The following is a 22,464-nucleotide window of genomic DNA, read 5'->3' as shown; positions in this document are numbered from 1 at the left end:
TTGCCTTTAAAAGCTAATTTAATGATGTTTGAAAGGTGGCGCCGGCTGAAGGCACAGATGATCGAAAAGCGCTCCAAGCTGGGTGAATCCCAGACCCTGCAGCAGTTTAGTCGTGATGTGGATGAAATTGAGGCTTGGATCAGTGAGAAACTGCAGACTGCAACTGATGAGTCTTACAAGGATCCCACCAACATCCAGGTACGCACTTGGGAAACCCGACTCGGAGCTGAAGCTCTGCTGCACATACAGAACGAGTTTTAAATGGGAATGTACGTCTCACATATGGATTTAGTGAAGAAATATGAGATAATTTACTTACGTTCTAAGGCAAGAGGCTAATCCAAATATAAACATTGTTTGTCTGTTTTGCCTTGTTGATACTCTTTACCTGATCCCTTCCAGTGCCCTGTCTGCAGTAAGACTGAATCTTTCTCTCACTCTTATTTTGTTTTTATAGCTGTCCAAGCTGCTGGTAAGTCTGAGTAGTGTGTCAGCTGACTAACAAGCAAGCAGAATATCTGCTGTGTGTCTATGTCTGTGCTATGTGTGTAGACACAATAGAGCGTGATAAGCATTCCAACCGTCCTCATCCAGCACTGTTGAGTGCCAGCTTCTTTTCACTTGAGTTTCAATTCAACTCATTCATTCTTCTTTAATTCTGTGTTAATTTTGTACTTTATCCCAGGTTAGTTTATCAAAGACTGCTGGTTGGTGGGTGTGACTTCCATTTTTATGTTGATTTCTTGGTTGAGGAGCTACTTTAAGCTTGCTTCAGATGTTTAAATCCAGACTCAAACTGATTAGAGTAATGATTAGATAGCACTACATACTGATAGCTGTGGAATTTTCCACTGGTGCCATTGCATCTCTTCAGAGCAGCTGTAAAGGAAACGGATGGATATAAACAAGAAGCAACTTTGTAGCGACTCCTCCCCCTCTATATTTCCTTAAAGTCAGGTCCGTTGCAGACATTGCTGCCATTTTGTGTTGTTTACTCATTTGTTTTATGTGTCCGTCAGTGTCTTGAAACATTGCCTGTCATAGTTGCTTTTAGGTTTTTTTGTGTCCTTGTACATTAAAGTGTTTCCGTTACAATAATTATATAAACTAATTTACATCTGACGTTAATATCGACTGCATATCAGTTCGTTGGCTTTAATTTTGGCTTTTGCATTGAATGTAAGTATGAAAGCATTGCTGCGTTAAATGACTTTGTGAAGCTGTGAGCTGTAAATATTTCCACCGTTAATAAGGATGATGTAGTTCTAATGTCGTGGTTCTTTCCCCATCTGTGTCCACCATCAGAGTAAGCATCAGAAACATCAGGCGTTTGAGGCCGAGCTGCACGCCAATGCAGACAGAATTCGTGGAGTCATTGACACAGGCAACGCCCTGATCCAGAGAGGAGCCTGTGCCGGCAGCGAGGATGCAGTCAAGGTGCATTTATCAAGTGTGCATACTGTGGAACATTTCACCTGTCAGCACCTATACATGAATGTCATGACTATAGTGACCAAAATGAAGACTATCGGTAGAACGTGTTTAAGAAGCATGATGCTGACCATTTTATTTCACCAGATTTTACAGTGAACAAGAAAATGTCCTGTGCAAATAAGGGTTAGAGAACAGAAAAAACATATTGAATATTGAAAATAATCATTTGTTTTTGTTTTTTAATGAATGTGAAGCCGATCCCTCACATAGATTTCCACTTCTCTGAACAGAACATACATGGCAGCATCATTTTATGTCAAAAAACGGAGATCTGATGTACAAACCTATAAGCTGTACCTGTCTGTTGCGCAGGCACGTCTCAGTGCTTTGGATGAACAGTGGCAGTTCCTCGTCAACAAATCTGCAGAAAAGAGCCAGAAACTCAAAGAGGCCAACAAGCAGCAGAACTTCAATACTGGCATCAAGGACTTTGACTTCTGGCTCTCTGAGGTAACAATCTGCTTGCCGACTATAAACACTGGTACTAACAGAAAGCAGATGATCTCAAAGACGGATGCATGGTGTTGTTTCTCAGGTGGAAGCCCTTCTTGCCTCAGAGGATTATGGAAAGGATCTGGCTTCAGTCAACAATCTGCTGAAGAAACACCAGCTGCTGGAGGCTGATATTTCTGCCCATGAGGTACACAGCTCATTTTTTTTATATAAATGTATATCATTCTCTACGCAATACATACTAAAGTAAAGCCTCCCTCTGACTGGGTATTCTGCTACTGTAATAAATCAGTAATTCCAAACGCAAGTTGTCTAAAATATAGTGAAGTTCTCTCACCGTATTTTTTCTGCTTGCAGGATCGTCTGAAGGATCTGAACGGCCAGGCCGACAGCCTGATGGCCAGCAATGCTTTCGATACTACTCAGGTGAAGGACAAGCGTGATGCTGTCAACGGCCGCTTCGCTAAAATCAAGAATATGGCAGCCAGCCGTCGTGCTAAACTAAACGAATCCCACCGCCTGCACCAGTTTTTCAGAGACCTGGATGATGAAGAGTCTTGGATCAAGTGAGAAAGTGCCCTATGTTCATATTATTTCTATGAGGAGAATCTCCACTTAAACATGTGAAATTCTGCCGGTGTCCCACACAGAGAGAAAAAGCTACTTGTGAGTTCGGAGGACTATGGACGTGATTTGACAGGAGTACAGAATCTGAGGAAGAAACACAAGAGGCTGGAGGCTGAGCTTGGAGCCCACGAGCCAGCCATCCAGGTAGAATTTGTCATATTCATTCTTTAAGATTTTTCTACTTAGCCTAAGGAAAATTAAGCGATCCAGATATTATACAGTACCGCTGGTTTCATATTTTCTTTTCAAAATATGAAACCAGCTGACATTTTTTTATTTCCTTTTAAATCTGTTTTAGTCCCTTCCACAGGGGGAAATGATCCAAGGCTAGGTTATGGCTAGATGGGTGGTACGGTAGTTAGCACTGTTGCCTCACAGCAAGAAGGTCCCGAGTTTGCATGTTCTCCCCATGTTTGCGTGGTTCTATCCGGGTACTCCAGCTTCCTCCCACAGTTCAAAGACATGTAGTTAAACTCTGAAGGGTTTACTCTAAATTGCCACATTGTGAATTTGTCGATTATGCTGTAAAATTCTTGTAGAATGGCTGATTGGATCTGTGTTGTGTGTGTTCCAAGTCTGTGCTGGACACTGGGAAGAAGTTGTCAGATGACAACACTATTGGCCAGGAGGAGATCCAGCAGAGGCTCGCCCAGTTTGTTGACCACTGGAAAGAACTTAAGGACTTATCTGGAGCGAGGTGGGCTCCCTGGGTTACACAGATTCACCCAACTCACACACACACACTCTTACACATCTGCTTTTGTCTGTGTTTGTGGTCCCAGAGGAAAGAGGCTTGAGGAATCGTTGGAGTACCAGCAGTTTGTGGCGAATGTGGAAGAAGAAGAAGCCTGGATTAATGAGAAGTTGAATCTAGTGGGAAGTGAGGACTACGGAGACACGCTTGCTGCTGTGCAGGTGCTTCATTGTTACACTATGTTGCATAACAGATCCTGAAATGAGGCTTGTTGATGGGTTTTACTGATTATAACTGAAAATTGTTGTTTTTAACAGGGTTTACTGAAAAAGCATGAAGCATTTGAGACTGATTTCACTGTACACAGAGACAGAGTGAATGATGTGTGTGCTAACGGAGAGGAGCTCATCAAGAAGGTACCTGCTCTGCTCCATACCGAGTAAAAACACTGTTTTGCAACTATATCAAGCAGTAGAGCTGAAAGAAAAGTTCCCAACATGGCTTTTGTGTATTTGCAACAGAACAATCATCATGTGGACAACATCAGTGCCAAGATGTCAGCTCTGCGAGGAAAAGTGTCTGAGCTGGAGAGGGCTGCAGCACAGAGGAAGGCCAAGCTGGACGAAAACTCTGCCTTCCTGCAGTTCAACTGGAAAGCCGACGTTGTGGAATCCTGGATCGGTACAATAACAGTTTGTTCAGTCTCTTCTATAAAAGTCTATCGTGAATATGTGGCAAAGTACTATATAGATGCCAGTATAGTTCTACTTTTAGTGTACACCTTCCATAAGTGTTTAATAAGAGATGATAGTCATTGTACTCAGTTTATTAGTGTTAATCCTGATTAAACAATATCTTTCATATTTTTTCTTCAGTTACAGTTTTAGTTTCATGCTTTTTGTCACCCGAGTTTACAATGGGTGTGTATGGGATGGCATGTTGGCTGTTTCAACTGCTCGAGTTTCAGAAATGATAAAAATTAATCTAAAAACTTTCTTTCAACTGCTGCTGTGTCCAGCGTTCACTCTATAGCAGTCGTTTAGCCTCAAAACATGGCCACCACTGCCCACTTTCCAACGATTCTTTCCTAGAAGTTATAACTTTTTAAACTTTTTGAACTGTGTGGATCCAAGTGAAGGGAGTAGCCGTAATTTCTAACCGACTGATAGAGATCTATTGTATTTTCAGTAAGTAGTTTCTCTCAGCAGCACTTTTTAACCACATTTTTGACACCAGGAATATTAAAAAAACACTGTTTTGTAGAACAAGTCCTTGAGACTTTCACCTTGATAGGAGTTGTGGTCTTGAATTTAGAAGCAGTTTTTCAGCAGGTGCACTGAGGCAGATTTGACAGGGATTTGTCACAGAGTAACAGTATGTCAGTAGTTACTGCTGTCTAACCGAAAGCTGTTGGCTCCATTTTCAGTTTATGGGAATGATAGAGCATTCTGATTGGCACATGAACTTCAGGGCTATTTTTCATTGGTGGATTTGTCTTCAGCAGACAGCTGGTTCAAATCTGGCCAGTTGGAGGCGGTTCATGAATTTTAGAATTAACTTTTCTAACCCGATGATTAGAAGTGAAGTCATTTACCTGTCAGTATTTTTCTAATGTACATTTTAAAGTTATTCAGCCACTTCTGTGTGAACTTGGGCTTTCAACAGTTCTGAACTTTGGCTTTCAGGTGATGATTTGGTCTATTTCAGCTCATTCAACTTTTTTTTTTTTCACCAAAGCTTCAGGAATTATTTTTCTTTAGGAAATGCATTCTGTAGTTTCCTGCGTTACCATAATTTATAACTTGCACTTTGTGTTTAGGTGAGAAAGAAAACAGCCTGAAGACTGACGACTATGGCAGAGACCTGTCCTCTGTGCAAACGCTGCTTACCAAACAGGTCCGCCCTCACCCAGAAAAGTTCCCTGTTTTCCATCCACACCATTTTGTTGTTTTGCTCTGTGCTGGGCCTCGCTGTTTGTCATTTGTATTTCATATATGGATTTGGATGAGCAGATTGCCATCAATTCTATAACACTGCAGATGGAAACAACATACATCCTAGACTAGTGCAATCCTGATCTTTTTGTATCTCTATGTACAGGAGACGTTTGATGCTGGCCTGCAGGCCTTCCAGCAGGAGGGCATCACCAATATTACAACTCTGAAAGACCAGCTGCTGGCTGCCAAACACGTCCAGTCAAAAGCCATCGAAGCTCGTCACGCTTCCCTAATGAAACGCTGGAATCAGCTACTGTCGAACTCTGCTTCACGCAAGAAGAAGCTTCTGGAAGCCCAGGAACATTTCAGAAAGGTAAATAAATGTTTTAAGTTCCCCTCTCAAATCGGAGCATTTTATCAATCCCGAAGGACTTATCTTAAAGTTTGACTCATTTTAAGGATCCTGTCTTCTCTCCTCCTTCTCTAGGTCGAAGACTTGTTCTTGACATTTGCTAAAAAGGCGTCAGCCTTTAACAGCTGGTTTGAGAATGCTGAGGAGGATTTGACAGACCCTGTGAGGTGCAACTCTCTGGAGGAGATCAAAGCCCTGCGTGAAGCCCACGAGGCTTTCCGTTCCTCACTGAGCTCAGCTCAAGCCGACTTTAACCAACTGGCAGAACTGGACCAACAGATCAAGAGCTACCAGGTGGTGTCCAATCCCTACACCTGGTTCACCATGGAGGCCCTGGAGGAGACCTGGAGGAACCTGCAGAAGATCATCAAGGTTCTCCGTGATAGAATATGTACTCCTTACATTCACAAATGCACTTCTGCACTTCTTCTGTTGGCTTTTCCAATGACATCTCTCCACGTGCATATCGTTTCTTACCAGAAAACTTTATACTTTTCTGTTTATTGGAAATATTCTACAATATACAAACTATCTGCCTTATCTTCCTCTTTAACCCAGCTCAGTCTGCCATTTCTTAATTTATGTCTGAACCATCATTGCTTCGCATCTTTGTACACATGCAAAGATGTGAAGTGGTGGTGTAGTGTAGATTTGTGTGCCTTCAGTTCAGTTTAACTGTTGCATTCTCCGTAAATGTGTGTAGGAGCGTGAGCTAGAGCTGCAGAAGGAGCAGAGGAGGCAGGAGGAAAACGACAAGCTGCGTCAGGAGTTCGCGCAGCACGCCAACGCCTTCCACCAGTGGCTACAGGAGACCAGGTAAAGGATGTGCTTATCCAGCTGACCCTGTGATTCATGTGGCGTTTGTGCTGTGTGGCTCAGGCTGCTTTATCAGAAGTGTTCAGTAATCTTGTGGTTTTAGAAGACAGGCTGACTCAGTTGCATGATTTGAAACGCTGCTAGTGACTGAAGTTTGTGTAAAGGTGCTCTCTGCATTGTTGCATGTCTGTGTTTGTGCTGAGGTAATATTAGGTAGATTTACACAAAGCAAAGTCGAGCTGTGGTACGTTGGCAAGTAAGCAAGTGTGATGCTGTATTGTCATCTCATGTTGTTAACGTGTATTTCTCTCTCTCTTTGTCCCTCCTTCCTCGTCGCTGCTTGGGATCACTGTGCTAATCAGGACATATCTTCTGGATGGGTTAATATCACTTAAACTTTTATTATGATTAAGTGTGTGTGGGTGTGAAAGTGATGTAGGATGTGAAAGTAAATCTTGATCTCAAAGGTGGGTGATGTTTAGAAATGATCTCCTTCCATGTTTTTGTGTGCTGTCTAATCTCTAGTTCTTCCTGCCCCATCCTCTTCTGAATAGCATATCAGTGTCTATCAGTAACAAATTGCTGATAATCTTTCTGGGAGGCCAACCTCTTTCAAGGATTGCTCTTGTTTCTGGGGCTTTCTCTTAGGGCTGTGACCTCATGCACTTAGGTTTAAAAGAATAGCACACTGAGCCCTGGTGTGCTCAGCAGCACCTAGCTACTCCACTAACACTCCTCACTCAGTCCTTGAACTTTAAGCACCAGGCAGCTCTGCTTTCAAGCAGTAGTCTGTTCCCGTGTACGACAGGTAAGGAAACTGCAAACAGTTTGAATCCATAATCTGCTACAAATTAAAATGCCTGCTCACACATGCGGCACCTTTTTATAATTAGACAGATGAGCTGTCAGTGGAGGATGAATAGGGCCAATCTGTGAGCGTATTGTGATGTCTAGCAGTGCAGTCAATCTACACCAAACTCTGGAGCTACAAAAAACGAAACAACGATGGAAGAGCCAAAAAGTGTAGTTCCTCTAATGGCCACTTGAGTCTGCTTCCACAGACTACCAATTTTACAGCAGAAATATACACGTTTACCTGGAAGCACGAACCATTTTCGTCTCTGAATAGTTTCAGAGGTTCTTGGTCTTCTACATTGGCACTGTCAAAGTAAGAAAGTGAAACATCAATGCAAGAATTACCTCATAGTTAGTCTTTGATTTTAATGTGTTGTGGCTGATGAATGTATATTCACACAAACATGCAGTGACTTTAGGGCCCACATCATTCCCTGTAACAGAAAACTGATGATCCGCTGCAGTTTTCACTCCTCTTTGCATGGTTTGGATTATCATTAAATTTATATTATGAAAGCTGCTCTTCTATGTGGCAGTTAAGTCAGCATAAAAACGCTCAACTTTCAAATGGGAGGAAAACAGTTTGATCTTAGAGGTGACGGCCCAAATTATACATTAAAGACGCTGAATTATTTGGATCTGCAAACACTGTTTGGTGCATCATTTAGAGTGGTTTTTGTGGGAACACTGGGTGTAGAAGAGTGTGTCTAATCCTATTAACAGAGTGTGTGTGAGATTGATTCCAAACATTATCTGTTTCTGCTTTTATAATAACTCCTTGTTGCTGTCAGGTCATGTATGGTGGAAGAGTCTGGTACCCTTGAATCCCAACTGGAGGCCACCAAGGTAAATACTACTTTTACTGTTAAAGTCACATCAAGGGATAAGTGTGAGGGGTTCAAGGCTGTCTTCACACAGTATGACGACAGACCATGGCCCAAGGCAGAGGGGATATATACCTATACGTTTCAGGCTTCACTTTGTATGGGGTGATGGTATGCACTGCCCAGCTGAAATGTTGATCTGTTACTTTGCTTGTAATGTACTGACCACTCAAAGCATTTTAAAGTACAAATCGCATTTTACACTCCGTTCTTCTAGACTCTTACATCCATGATCAATTCAAATTTTTATATAGTGCACTAAATCACAACAGCAATCGTCTCAATGCGCTTTATATTTTAAGTTAGAGACCCTACAATAATACAGAGAAAATCCCAACAATTATACGACCAACAGGGGGAAAGAAAAGCTTCCTTTTAACTGGAAATAACCTTTGGCAGAATCGGGCTCAGGAAGGGGCGCCCATCTGCCGCCACCAATTGGGGGCAAGGGGAGGAAGACGGGACAAATACACACCATGGAAGAAACTGTGACCAAGTTAGTTTGTATACAACTGGGCTATTATTCACCACAGTGATGAAGTTCCCCTTTGTTTTGATGCCATACAGGATACTTTCATGACATGATTTGATTTGCTGATGCCAACACTAGAGCCTTTGAATAAATTGACAGGTTAGCGATTAAAATGTTTTCTCAACTTTTAAATGCAAGGGCTTAATACCATTCTACCCTAAAAATTTCTGTTCTGGTTCTGCCTGAAGTTTCTTCCTGTTAAAAAGGAGTTTTTCTTCTTCCCACTGTCACAAAGCGCTCATGGATAGGTTGTTTGATTTTTGGGGTTTTCTTACTATTATTACAGCAGGGGTGTCGAATCCCAGGCCTCAAGGGCCGGTGTCCTGCAGGTTTTAGACCCTGGGTCAACACACCTGAATCAAATGATTAGTTTATTACCAGGCTTCTGGAGAACTTCAAGACATGTTGAAGAGGTAATTTAGCCATTTAAATCAGCTGTGTTGGATCAAGGACACATCTAAAACCTGCGGGACACCGGCCCTTGAGGCCTGGAGTTCGACACCTTTGTATACACGTTCTTCACTTTACAACAGGGGTCTCAAACTCCAGTCCTCGAGACCTGGTGTCCTGCAACTTTTCCATGTGTCCCTGTTGCAACAAGTGGCAGTTCAGCCATTTGATTCATGTTACAGCAGCTCATGAGTGAATGAACAGTGCAATAAAAGTACACTTAAATTTATTTGAGTAGTGTTAGGGGTTGCCACTTCAGCATGCAGTCAAGTTCTGTACTCTTGCTAATGACCTACTGATTTTATTCAGGTGTTTTGCAACAGGGACACATGGAAAAGTTGCAGGACACCAGCCCTCAAGGACTGGAGTTTGAGGCCCCTGCCTTACAATATAAGGCCCCTTGACACTGTTGGTGATTTGGTAAATCATCATTAAAAAGAAAAGAAAGAAAAGCAGAAGTAATAAGCAGCTATTTAACTGCTAATGAACTCACAACTTCCCTTGTGAGTTACTCATTGATGTCACTAGATATAGATTTCCTAGTCACTCCGGTAATGATGAGGCACACTCACTGTCAAGTCTTGAAGCAAGATGGGCATGTTAGTTTCCCCTTAATTATGCTTATTGTTCAAAATTAGGTTGATAATAAACACAGACTAAAATCAGAAAGGAAATGCATTGTTAAGCATCGCACAGTTGTTTGCAGCTTTTATTGAAGGGTGTGTGTGTGTGTGTGTGTGTGTGTGTGTGTGTGTGCGCACAGCGTAAGCACCAGGAGATCCGTGCTATGCGCAGCCAGCTGAAGAAGATTGAAGACTTGGGTGCAGCTATGGAAGAGGCACTGATCTTGGACAATAAGTATACAGAGCATAGCACAGTTGGCTTGGCCCAGCAGTGGGACCAATTGGACCAACTGGGAATGAGGATGCAGCACAACCTGGAACAACAGATACAGGCCAGGTATACAGTGCAACAGTAACTGCATGTCACTGAAGTGATGTGAATCTCAAACACTCTACTGCTTTTACAGTTGCTGCGTGAAATGCATGTTTCTTTTTATTCTTCCTCTTTCAGAAATACCACTGGAGTGACAGAAGAGGCTCTGAAGGAATTCAGTATGATGTTCAAGTAAGTGGCTCTCTCCTGACTGCATTAGGTCTTTCTGTGTCAAGGTCAAAATCCTTATCTTCACCCATTTCTTTGTAGACACTTTGACAAAGAGAAGTCTGGCCGTCTGAACCACCAAGAGTTCAAGTCATGTCTCCGCTCACTGGGCTATGATTTGCCCATGGTGGAAGAGGGAGAACCTGATCCTGAGTTTGAGGCCATACTCGACACTGTGGATCCCAATAGGTCTGTTGCATTTCAGGGCGTTTAGAGATCATTTATCCAATCCATATTAATTACCAGTGTCTTAGAAGACAGCACGCACTCACTGCAAATTCACCTTCTTGTAATTGTTGCACTGCAGTTTTAATTTTCTTCTCTGCCAGACATGCTGAACAGGTCTCCTTCAGTGCATGTTTGCTTCATTTTTATGATACCAGTTTAACTTGGCAGGAGTTACAGACCTTCACATTAACCAATTATAGTGTCCAGCACAAGCTGACCTCCAGTCCCCTGCTGAGGTTTCAATTTCCAAGACCTGTAATGTTACCACTCTTACGAACAGGATGCAAACACATTAGAAAACTCTGCTTTACAGCGCTGTCTCCTTTGGCATCATTATTGGATCTCAAATCTTTTCAAGTTCTTCATTAGAGCAGCATTTAAATGTAGCATATGCTCTTTCCTATGAGGAGGAAAGCTAGTATGTTTCCTGACTGTGAGAACTGTCTGCAGGGATGGAAACGTGTCGCTGCAGGAGTACATGGCGTTCATGATCAGCCGTGAAACTGAGAACGTCAAGTCTAGTGAGGAGATCGAGAGCGCCTTCCGAGCCCTCAGCGCTGAAAACAAACCCTACGTCACTAAAGAGGAGCTCTACCAGGTCAGACATGTTCTGCTCAGTGTGTCAGTGTCAGGTTATCAGTGGTGGTCTCATTGTTGCCTTCTTTCTTTCAGAACCTGACTAAAGAGCAGGCAGACTACTGTCTGTCACACATGAAGCCCTACCTCGACAGCAAGGGCCGCGAGCTGCCGTCAGCTTTCGACTTTGTCGAATTCACTCGCTCGCTCTTTGTCAACTGATCCTTTCCCCACCAGTGACCAATCGGGAAGCGTTTCCCACACACACTTCAATATGAACACACAGCTGAAACTGCATGATCGTGGCACTAGCAATACTCACCAATACCAAAACTCTGTACTCTATTTATCTCGCTCTGACCTAACTCTTTGTGCTTCTCATGGTAGTGAATGTGATTGTTTTTAGCCATTTTAGCTTGTGCTTTCAGTAAATTTAAGAACCTTGCAACAATGATGTAACACCACCTTAACATTTGCAGTGTGCTTTAATAAACGCTACTGGTTAAAACTGGAATCTGCTGTTCTGCATTTATTTCTGTTTTCAGACTTGGAACCACAGTTGTTGTCAGTGAGTCAGGCTGGTGCAGTCTCTGTCCTAGCTAATCTGTGTCACTCTGCCACTTGATTGGCTATTTTCTCCAACTGGCTGATCTCTCTGGGGCTCTGCTCCATCAAATCGGCACTCAGCTGCCAAATGTTGACTGTCCCATCGGTTTTTCCAACCGCCAAGAGGTGAGGTTTCTGACAGTTGAAGGCCAAACAAGTTGCAGCTTGGTCCGCATCTCCCTGCTCAATTGTAGCTGCTGCTCTCAGTGACCTGTGGCTCAGGTCGAACATCTGCACCTCACCTAGGAAAGTTACACACATGAAGAATCTGTTTTACACGCCGATGTACTGTTGGCTTTCTCCAAGAGGCTTCATTTCTTCATTGTAACCCCACACACGCAGGTACATTTGAAATCAGTGTACTACCTTTTCCAGTGGCTGCAGCAAAAACCAGTGGCCTGGTTGGCGACCACTGCACCTGAAAAATGTAAGAGTCTGAAACTCTGAGAGAGAGCAGTGGGCTGGCCTGCAGCAGCGAGTGAAGGTGGACCAGACCATCAGTTGATCCACTCACAAACAGATTCCTGTAAAGACCATGAGACAGATGTCACTCATGACAAATGTGAAAAGTAAACCCCCTCCTCTTTAATGAATTTATTGTGTGTGTTCTGCAAGTTTACCTGTGGAAGGGGGAGCAGTGTATGGAATGGACAGGGCCGCTGCGGGGCCTAAATGAGAAGACTGCCGGGGCTCTTAGTGTTGCATTCTGGCCCTCAAAGGCTGTTGCAGCTAGTGTTTGAGAAGAGAAGGAGCATCTGAGCAGCAGGCCTCCCTCAGACCCCACGAGGAAGGTGTCAGAATCCCATGGGGACAGAGCCATTGACGTGATACCTACAGTGCTGTTGCTGCGGGCCTGAGGACAACACAAAAATCTGTCTTTTACACAGAAGCATGGTGAGCAGAGGACTGCAAGAAGAATTATGTTCTGTGTCTGGAAAAATTTATGTGTATTATGACCTGAACTGGACTTTTGCATTACTCAAACTATGACCGTCTAAGTAAGTGGGCAGTGACAAGTCAGCCAGGGACTAGAGTCTGAACCATGGTTTGAATAACCCTCATCACTCAGACCACTCAGACCAAGTCCATTCCAAAGACTTTGCAACCTGTGACTTTCTCTTTTTTTCTATATATTCCTCCTGTTTGTTATTTATTCCTGCTGTCTTACCATTTATATTTTATTCCTCTTCAGTTGGTGCAGAGCACCCACAATTTCATTGTACATGTACAATGACAATAAGGAGCTATTCAATTCTATAAAGCACTCTACCAAAACCACTCAGTTGGCTCTTTTCAGGGTCACATTTTCACTGATTCTCTTCATTTTTATTGCGCTCTTAGATAGAAGCCATATTATTAATATAAACAACAGGAAGTCAGCCAGTGGGGTCTTTGCTATGCTACTGCCTGAACATTTCCAAACCATGTGAAACATCTCGGTACCTCATGAAAAAAAAAACAAAGAAGATCTAAAATGTTTACTCAGTAGTAGGATGGTCTATCCCCTGAATCAACACACTGATCCAGGGGATAGACCATATTCCCTCCTTCCAATGTTATTGCTAACATTCATTTCAATTTTTTTTTATATAGCGTCACTGAGGCGTTCCCTGTCCAGCTGTCTCTCCAGTGTGTCCTGGGTCTGCCCCGGAGCTTCCTCAGGGTGGCACATGCCCAGAACACTCAGCCAGGAGGTGCCCAGGAGGCATCCTTGTTAGATGCTCAAACCACCTCAACTGACTCCTTTCGACGTGGAGTAATTGCTCTACTTTGAGCCTCTCTTGGATGGCTGAGCTCCTCACTCTGTCACCCTTTGAAGAAAGCTAATTTCTGTTGTTTGTATCTGCGAGCTCGTTCTTTCAGTCACTACCCACAGTACATGACCAGAAGTGATGGTGTGGACGTAGATCGCTTCGCCCTTATACTCAGCTCCCTCTTCATCACTGCAGCCGCAACCCCAATCCGTCTGTTGATCTTCCCTTTCCCCTCACTCGTAAGCAAGACCCCGAGACACTTGCGGCAGCAACTCGTCCCTAACCTGGGCACTCCACCCTTTAATGGCTTAGCACCATGGCCACAGAATCAGAGGTGCTGATTCTGATTCCTGCTGCAAACCATTCCACTGCGACCTGATGAAGTCAAAAAAATCAACATCATCTGCAAAAAGCAGACAAGATTCTGAGACCACCAAAGTGGAAGCCTTCCACCACTTGTCAAAAAATCATGAACAGAATCTGTGAGAAATGGTAGCCCTGTTGGAGTCCAACACTCACTAAGAACAAGTCCAACTTATTGCTGTTAATGTGGACCAAGCTCTTGCAACAGTGGTATAAGGATCAAATGGCCCGTTGCTATGAGCCAGACAAAATACTCAGAGGGTCTGCCAATCCAGAAGTACACCCCCCCCCCCCCCCGCCCGATCTCCATATCCAGATCATTACAACATCCAGCGCTTTCAGGAACTCAGGATTAACCTCATCCACCCCAAGGGCCCTGCCGCCAAAGACTTGTTTAACTGCCTCAGTGACCTCACCCACAGTGATGGGGTGATGAGTCGTCCCCCTTATCCCACTGGGACACTCACGGGGAAAACCTGGTCTTGTTAAGAGAGACACCATCCATCCCACTTTGGATGGAGCAGCTTTCATTTCTACAAATCTGGCCAAACTGACTGTGTTGAACTTGCCTTGTAGTGGTACCCCTTTGTCTTTGCTTATACATGAAGGTGGTTATCAACTCAAACAGTAAACTCAGGGTGTCCCAATCTAGCTATGAGCAAGTTCACATAAAAGGGGCAGCATACAACCAGTCACAATAAGGATGACTAGTGGCAGTACAATAGCCATACAAAAGAGAAGACTATAATCCCTTATGTTAATTCTCTCAGCTGCATCGGTGAGTTTGAGATCAAGTAGAGAAGGAGTATAAAATGTGGAGATTTCTGTGAATGAGACCAAACAACCTTTTATTAGCTGCTACAAACAGGAAATACTATTTAGTGACAAGGTTCCGTCCAGTCACCGGTACTGGGTGCAATTACAATCACATTACATTTATCAGTAACAGTAGGACATCCATCCATCCATTCGCTTCCGCTTATTCTTTTCAGGGTCGCGGGGGGCGCTGGAGCCTATCCCAGCTGTCATAGGGCGAGAGGCGGGGTACACCCTGGACAGGTCGCCAGTCTGTCGCAGGGCCAACACACAGGGACAGACAACCATTCACACTCACACCTAGTGGCAATTTGGATTATCCAATTAACCTATCCCCACAAGCTGCATGTCTTTGGACGGTGGGAGGAAGCCGGAGTACCCGGAGAGAACCCACGCAAACACGGGGAGAACATGCAAACTCCACACAGAAAGACCCCGGCCTGATGGTGGAATTGAACTCAGGACCTTCTTGCTGTGCAGCAGCAGTGCTAACCACCGTGCCACCCTAACAGTAGAACATGCTGTACTAAATTGTTGTTTTTGGGTTCATACCTAAAAACTAAGAGAAAGATCATATGTGTATCCTCATTAGGATAGGGATTTGTGTTGGTGTGTAGGGCTGTAGCCTCGGGTTTACATTGTTAACTGGTAATAAGAGTAATGAGCAATGAGTGATAAGTAAATAGGAAGTAATGTGACTAGTTTAACGAATTGCTTTCTCCAGCAGGTAATTAAGTAATTTTAGCTGCATTACTTTTAAGAAAAGTAATGTGTAATACATGACATTTTTTGAGTAATGCCCCCAACATTGGCAGTCAAAAACAGAAAATGCTGTGCCTACCTTTTCCATTGTGTTGCACCTCCACACCACCATAACATTCAGGAATTTCAAAGTGTTGTTTTTCTGCAGATGAAGAGTTCAGCCTGAAGCTCACCTTGAAACGGCTGCTGCTGTGGGGAACCTGCTGTTGTAGCACGGCATAGGCGGCTTTCTGGACAAAACTGCCTTGCTCAAAACCAACCGTCCACAGCAGCACTCTTCCTCCCGAGCAGGCACTGAGCACCCCGAACTCTCCCTTCTTCTGCAGAGGCACCCAGGAAACCTGCACACATAAATCCTCCCTTCACACTCATGCAAGACCACCAAGCAGGGTCATGCCTGGTTAATATTTGCATGGGAGACTGCCTGTCCATTTACCATTTACTTTACTCTGGAATAATGCTATTTCAGGTTATCCTGGAGTGCTGTGATCAAGTTCAAGTGTGTAAGATCAAGCAACATGCAGCAGGATGAAGAGAGTTTAGCAGAAATGCCAAAAGCATTGTTTCCTCTTACCTGGTAAACAGGGTCTCTGTGGCTGTCTGCAGACAACCCAGTTTGAGCCACTACAGAGTCTTGAGTCCGACTGGTGTCCCAAATCACCACTTCTCCACTGTACAGACCCCCTGCAGCGACAGCATTACACACAATAAATAATTCAGTATTAAAGCTATTAAAATAGCTACTTAGAAGAAGCTTTGTGAAGTCTGGGAAAGGCAGCACCGATCATGCTGTCAGTGATTTCTCAGCCAGATTAGGAGCAACAGTCAAGAGACAAGTAGCAGCTGATGAAGATGGTCAGACAGACCAAGATAGGGATGAGGCTTTATGATAGCTTTATTAACTTTGAAGGATTTAAAACAGCTAGATTTATTTTGGCCAATACAGCTGAGCCTAGTATAAGACAAAGGAGCACCAATGACAGCAGACAATGCTCAGATATTACCAATACTCTGAACCAAAGATTATTCTCAAATATGGTCACAATGTCCCCTTCGAGTCGTGAATTTCTGAATATTAAAGAAGATCAAGTTCACCTCACATTTCAAGCTGGCAGTAGTTAAACTATTACTTAAAAAGCCATCACTTAATACTATGTTTAATACTTTGGAAAAGAGTTATTAGGGCATATTTATTTCTGTGAAGGTGGCATCACTGTACCTGCGATGAGGGAAGGCTGGTTGGGATGACAGCACAAAGCTGTGACTGCAGTAGGAACATCTATGACCAGGTCCGCCTGACTGTGATGCAGGCCTCGACGGTCCAGGTTCCAGGTGCAAACACATGACTTCTCATTGCTCCAGTCTCCATTGTCAATCCTGCCCACCATAAACACAGATCTGAGCCACAATGATAACAGCAGAGCTTTTCCAGCAGTTTACACTTTTTATGACCTGGAGAAAAACATCAGGAAATAATAAGTGGACTGTTAGTATCGTATACATTAACATCAGACACACATACCGACCATAGGCACAGGCAATGACTGAGCCAGTACAACTCCACGAAACACTAGTGACATGCAGGCCTTTCTCTTTAGCGCCGGGATGTTGAAGGGAATGGATGAGTAAGACCTGAAAGATGGAACACCGTCATACAGAGATGTGAACAGGTTTTAGGCAAATCAAAACAGCGATCTGCTGTGCTGATGCCTTGTGAATAACGGGACAGCTGAAAGTAACTTTTTAGTGCAATGTTTCACTTTCACTTCATGATAAAGACCATCAGGTAGTAATATGACCATTCTAGATTCCTTCTGCAGCAGATGACAAACCCTCTCTGACATACAAACGAGTGTTCTGCTTACCCGCTGACTGTGGTCTTCCCAGCTTGCCTGAAACCCGTCAAAGGCATGGCTCCTGACATTTTTCACTAACTCTCTGACGACCATGTCTTCAACCTGCTGTAGGAAGTCCTTCAAGCCAGGCGGCTCTGGTTCATCTTGGTTTTGCTGGATGAGCTGCTCTGTGGCCTGCTCCTGTAGCTCTGTCTGAGTAGAGCTAATGGTAGTGGAAATGACCTGGACCTCTGACTCAGCACTGCGAAACATCTGAGTCTGACATCCTTTCTGAAACCCCAGCAAAAATAATGGTCTTTTTACTAAGGAAGCAAGAAAGGTGAGATGCCTTATGTGATTCACAGTTCAACATAATCCTTATGTATCTTATAAACCCTGGTTTAGCCTGTTACGTTTCGGTGTTGTCGGTGTGTTGTTTTTGGCGTGACTGTTATGTGTTTCCTGTTTTACTTTGAAAGTCTGTGTTATCTTAGTGTTTTCAGTTTACGTTTCCCTGTCTCGTCAGTTCTGAGTTGCCCCAGCTGTGTTTCCCTCCTGTTGTCCATTTTCCTGATTGCTCCCTCTATGTATTTAAACCCTGTGTTTCAGTGTGTCATGGTCGCGATCTCCCCCGTTGTAAATAGTTTGGTGTTTTGTTATAAATACATAGTCTGTTGTAAATACTTTCGTTATGGGATATTTTTGTTTTGGGATTTTGGTGGAGAGCCTTCGTGGTTTTACTTTCTTTATCTTTATTTTTCGTGTTGCACTCCGGTTGCCTAGGCCGGGGTGTAACATATGGGGGCTCGTCCGGGATTGCCTTCGCTGGGGGGTCCGGGGACCGCCCCAGCCTTTGTCGTCTGCTGGAGGGTCCGTGGGACCGCTCCAGCCTTCATTCGCCTTCGCTGGAGGGTCCGTGGGACCACTCCAGCCTTCATCCGCCTTCGCTGGAGGGTCCGAGGGACCGCTCCAGCCTTCGTCGTCTGCTGGAGGGTCCGTGGGACCGCTCCAGCCTTCATTCGCCTTCGCTGGAGGGTCCGAGGGACCGCTCCAGCCTTCGTCGTCTGCTGGAGGGTCAGTGGGACCGCTACAGCCTTCATCAGCTTCATCTGCCTTCGCTGAGGGGAGGGTCTGCGGGACCGCCCCAGCCTTTGTCGTCGCTGGAGGGTCCGTGGGACCGCTCCAGCCTTCATCCGCCTTCGCTGGAGGGTCAGTGGGACCGCTCCAGCCTTCGTCGTCTGCTGGGGGGTCAGTGGGACCGCTCCAGCCTTCATCAGCTTTGTCTGCCTTCGCTGAGGGGAGGGTCCGTGGGACCGCCCCAGCCTTTGTCGTCGCTGGAGGGTCCGTGGGACCGCTCCAGCCTTCATCCGCCTTCGCTGGATGGTCCGTAAGACCGCTCCAGCCTTCGTCGTCTGCTGGAGGGTCAGTGGGACCGCTCCAGCCTTCATCGGCTTCGTCTGTCTGGATCAAACTTTTCACTTGGTGTTAAATGTTTGATTTTTGGGTGGGGGGAACTGTTACGTTTCGGTGTTGTCGGTGTGTTGTTTTTGGCGTGACTGTTATGTTTCCTGTTTTACTTTGAAAGTCTGTGTTATCTTAGTGTTTTCAGTTTACGTTTCCCTGTCTCGTCAGTTCTGAGTTGCCCCAGCTGTGTTTCCCTCCTGTTGTCCATTTTCCTGATTGCTCCCTCTATGTATTTAAACCCTGTGTTTCAGTGTGTCATGGTCGCGATCTCCCCCGTTGTAAATAGTTTGGTGTTTTGTTATAAATACATAGTCTGTTGTAAATACTTTCGTTATGGGATATTTTTGTTTTGGGATTTTGGTGGAGAGCCTTCGTGGTTTTACTTTCTTTATCTTTATTTTTCTACGTTGCACCCCGGTTGCCTAGGCCGGGGTGTAACAAGCCCATCGCTTCATCCACAGTATGCATAAAAGAGAGACAAAGCCACAGTGGAATCACTCATTGGTTTCGAATGTATTTTGAAGGCTCAATGTTAGCATTTTGGCCACTGTCAACCAGATGTTTGTGTGCTAAGTCCATGGTGTGTCCGCTCCAGAACTGCATAAGCAGATGGATGGAGAATTGGGTTTTCCAAAAGGTATGAACAGCACAGATACAGTTAAAAGAGCCTAGCAGACACGTATCAGCTATTGCTGCCCAGGGAAATACCTGTTATTTAAAAAAGCCACACTCAGAAATTTAAGACTTTCCTGTTTAATTACAGGATGAGCTTAAAGGCATTAAAATAATTTTAAAAAAGAATGATGTTTTGATTAGCTGTCCCTTGCAAACAGAAGGTCTGAACCCCAGGTAGGTGGGGCTTTATCATTACTCAAGGCCACAGCTGTGTGCCTGATCTTACTGAAACAGTGATATCTTCTGCCACTGATATACAGAGAGCAAACACTGTGTCTCAATGCGTCTATAAGTGATCCGCCCTCATCATTTGAAATCGTGGTCATGTTTAATAGATGTAACCTGCCATAGATAATGCAACATTATCTATGGCAGGTTACAAGAACAAGAAGAAGTGTTTTCTATCAACGTTAAGTCGGTGCAGTCTGCATGAAATGTCCCTGTTTGCTTGATGCTGCATATTTCATGATGTCATCTTGCAATGCATTCTCCTCTGAATGCAAATGTGTCCACCCAGGAACACCTGAACACGCATGTGTTGCATCAGCTAAAGTTAGCTTCGGATCCAACCAATATTCTGCAACTGTAGACAGCAAGCACGTCGCTGTCCAGGCTAACAGAGTTCTGTGGGGGGCAGACTCGGTGCTGCCCAAACTTACCGACTCCTGCGCCGCCTCGTGAGACTTCCTCCACAGTGACTGGACACTCACCGTGTCCAGGGCTTCGTCTGCGAACATGCTAATAAAAAGGCATTATCAAATATTTTAACATTGATCAGATAAACTCTAAGCACTCCGAGGGCCGTTTGACGCCTTTGGAGCCATTTTACATAAAGCTGGCGTTACCGTGGTTACTGAGATTATCACGCGAGGCAAGAAATAAATCCCACATTCACTTCCGTGTTTGTAGGCGTGAACCAGCGGACATCTTCAGCGTTAAACCCGTGTTCACTTATTGCGGCGGTTGATAATTACATTTCTTTTAAAATACATACAAACAATGGTGTATAGTCTAAAAGATTACCCGTCTGTATGTTGTTAAAAAACTAAGACACCGCCCTTTAATAAAAACTAGGAGTTTATCAGCCTGTCACCGAACTCCGAATGATCTCAAAAGGTCGACTTCATTTGGACATGGCGTTTGCAGTGAGAGAAACGTTTCGTCATCTAAGCGATTTCTTCAGTCTCAGCTGACTCCAGGTTCCCCCTCCTTATTATAAGCAGTACATTTGCACAGTGACTGAAACTAGCACCACTGAATGAACAATGGGCTGTGAGTTCAGTGGACGAATTTTGGGCGCAGTGTGTTTTGAGCTTTAAAAGCTCGGATGAGTGACGAAACGTTTGTCCCGCTGAAAACGCTACGTCCAGATAAACAGAATCAACCTTTGGGGATTTACTTATTGCGTTTTATGATTTGCAAACCTCTGTGATGGGTCTATGCAAGACAAAACCTTTCCATGTATGAATTTGGCCAAGTATTCTGTCAAGATGATCTCCTTGTATGTGCTTGAACCATTTTCAGAGCAGTGGCTGTTAAGCGGTCATCTGTAGTTGTATCTCTTGATGCAAATATAGCCAGTGGTGAGTGAAGATTGTGTTTTTATGCTTGCAGCCCTTTTGTAGTATTTTCCCAAAAGTCTTGAGGATCATCAAGATGTTTTCTGGCAAAACTCGGAAGACCCTTTATGTTCCTTTTGCTCAGCAGTGGTTTTCGTCTTGGAACTCAGCATGCAGGCCATTTTTGCCCATTTCTGTCTTACGGTGGAGTCATGAACACTGATCTTAACTGAAACAAGCAAGGCCTGCAGTTCTTTGAATGTTGTTCTGGGGTCTTTTGACCTCTTGGATGAGCTGTCATTGCCATTTGTGGATAATGGCTCTCACTGTGGTTCGCTGGAGTCCCACAGCTTTAGAAATGGCTTTAAACCTTTCCAGACTGAGAGATTTCAGTTACTTTGTTTTTCATTTGTTCCTAAATTTCCTTGGATTACCACATGATGTCTGACTTTTGAGGATCTTTTGGTCTACCCCGCTTTGTCAGGCAGGTCCTATTTAAGTGATTTCTTGATTGTGGCTAGAGAAACTGAACTCATCTTTCCAAAGATGGGATGCACCACAGTTCATTTATGTTATAACATATCTATATACGTGTTAGAACATTTTTCATATTAAATTCTCACATAAAATATTTGATCCTGCCCATTAAGCTGTAATGTATGGGGTCCACATTAATCAGAGCTGTACCCATTATAATAAACACTCCACAAAATCTACATGCAGAATTGTGCAGATATATTTTAATTGTACAGTACTGTGCAAAAGTCTAACTCTCATTCAGCCTAATGCAAAAGTTAATAAACTTCTGTTTATTAAAACAGACCGAAGGATGACAACATAGAATCATAATTTATGATTTACATCATTTCCATTAGTCAAACCATAAAGTAATCTCTTTTGTCCTGTGGCTGAGAGGTTTTATCATTCTGGAAGAGATAACTCCCATCAGAATAGAAGTTATTTATTCAGCTAAGAGGATGAACTGAAGGAGCACACAGCATATGATAAATGAGTATTATTCTGAACTGTGAAACATGCAAAGCTACTCTAATAGCTTTCAAGAATAGTTCAGGAATAAATCCAGAGTTGGGAATGATTACAATAGGTCCACATTTACTGGTTCTTTATCACGCCTCTATATAAATGGCAACACTATGTACTTGCCGTTAGAAATAACTTTTCTAGTCTTACTGACCATTCATGTTCCTTTAGGCCTAACACTCCCACAGCACTTTAATCTACTTCATATCTATAGCCAAGTAAGAAACCCCAGTTAACTTAACATGTCTTTGGACTATGGGAGGAAATACCTAGGGGAAACACACTAGAACAGGGAGGGCATATAAACTGTAGTTAGAAATTCCTTCACCTTATGCTGAGATGACTGCTTACTGCCATCCACTTCCACTATATGTGATCCAAACAACTAAGAAGTAAACCTGACTTTGCCATGCGATGACTCTGCTGGGTCCACTAAATACACTTCTTTGATTGCAGACAAATGGTAG

General features: G+C 43.8%; 2 protein-coding genes across 4 annotated transcripts in view; one reads left to right on the top strand and one right to left on the bottom strand.

Moving 5' to 3' along the window:
* Positions 1 to 11,636, top strand: part of sptan1 (spectrin alpha, non-erythrocytic 1) — a 37,778-nt gene extending 26,142 nt beyond the window's left edge. For 2 of the 3 annotated variants that reach the window (XM_080874334.1, XM_080874332.1), the window contains 22 exons: positions 36 to 198; positions 458 to 472; positions 1,306 to 1,437; positions 1,807 to 1,944; positions 2,030 to 2,134; positions 2,305 to 2,513; positions 2,598 to 2,718; positions 3,150 to 3,271; positions 3,357 to 3,489; positions 3,586 to 3,684; positions 3,790 to 3,949; positions 5,088 to 5,164; positions 5,369 to 5,578; positions 5,693 to 5,989; positions 6,321 to 6,433; positions 6,796 to 6,813; positions 8,080 to 8,134; positions 9,918 to 10,114; positions 10,229 to 10,282; positions 10,361 to 10,507; positions 10,997 to 11,144; positions 11,219 to 11,636. In XM_080874334.1, coding sequence (XP_080730460.1) covers positions 36 to 198; positions 458 to 472; positions 1,306 to 1,437; positions 1,807 to 1,944; positions 2,030 to 2,134; positions 2,305 to 2,513; positions 2,598 to 2,718; positions 3,150 to 3,271; positions 3,357 to 3,489; positions 3,586 to 3,684; positions 3,790 to 3,949; positions 5,088 to 5,164; positions 5,369 to 5,578; positions 5,693 to 5,989; positions 6,321 to 6,433; positions 6,796 to 6,813; positions 8,080 to 8,134; positions 9,918 to 10,114; positions 10,229 to 10,282; positions 10,361 to 10,507; positions 10,997 to 11,144; positions 11,219 to 11,344 — 2,839 coding nt within the window. In that variant the 3' untranslated portion in view covers positions 11,345 to 11,636. The remainder of the gene's footprint in view (positions 1 to 35; positions 199 to 457; positions 473 to 1,305; positions 1,438 to 1,806; positions 1,945 to 2,029; positions 2,135 to 2,304; positions 2,514 to 2,597; positions 2,719 to 3,149; positions 3,272 to 3,356; positions 3,490 to 3,585; positions 3,685 to 3,789; positions 3,950 to 5,087; positions 5,165 to 5,368; positions 5,579 to 5,692; positions 5,990 to 6,320; positions 6,434 to 6,795; positions 6,814 to 8,079; positions 8,135 to 9,917; positions 10,115 to 10,228; positions 10,283 to 10,360; positions 10,508 to 10,996; positions 11,145 to 11,218) is intronic. The other variant, XM_080874333.1, reaches the window with a different exon arrangement.
* Positions 11,637 to 11,731: 95 nt separating this feature from the next.
* On the bottom strand, positions 11,732 to 20,496 carry dync2i2 (dynein 2 intermediate chain 2; the record flags this gene model as incomplete). The annotated part of the gene is made up of 9 exons (XM_080874341.1): positions 20,057 to 20,496; positions 17,289 to 17,549; positions 16,946 to 17,055; positions 16,643 to 16,800; positions 15,998 to 16,107; positions 15,597 to 15,764; positions 12,349 to 12,581; positions 12,095 to 12,252; positions 11,732 to 11,970 (listed from the first exon to the last, which is right to left on the bottom strand). Exons 1-9 carry the CDS (start codon positions 20,132 to 20,134, stop codon positions 11,732 to 11,734), a joined length of 1,515 nt encoding a protein of 504 aa, XP_080730467.1. The 5' UTR covers positions 20,135 to 20,496.
* Positions 20,497 to 22,464: the final 1,968 nt, after the last annotated feature.

Source organism: Rhamphochromis sp. 'chilingali', assembly GCF_963969265.1.
Source record: "Rhamphochromis sp. 'chilingali' genome assembly, chromosome: 2".
NCBI classification, from domain to species: Eukaryota; Metazoa; Chordata; class Actinopteri; order Cichliformes; family Cichlidae; genus Rhamphochromis; species Rhamphochromis sp. 'chilingali'.
The sequence above is the reverse complement of the archived record's forward strand: the minus strand, read 5'-3'. Positions and strand labels throughout refer to the sequence as shown.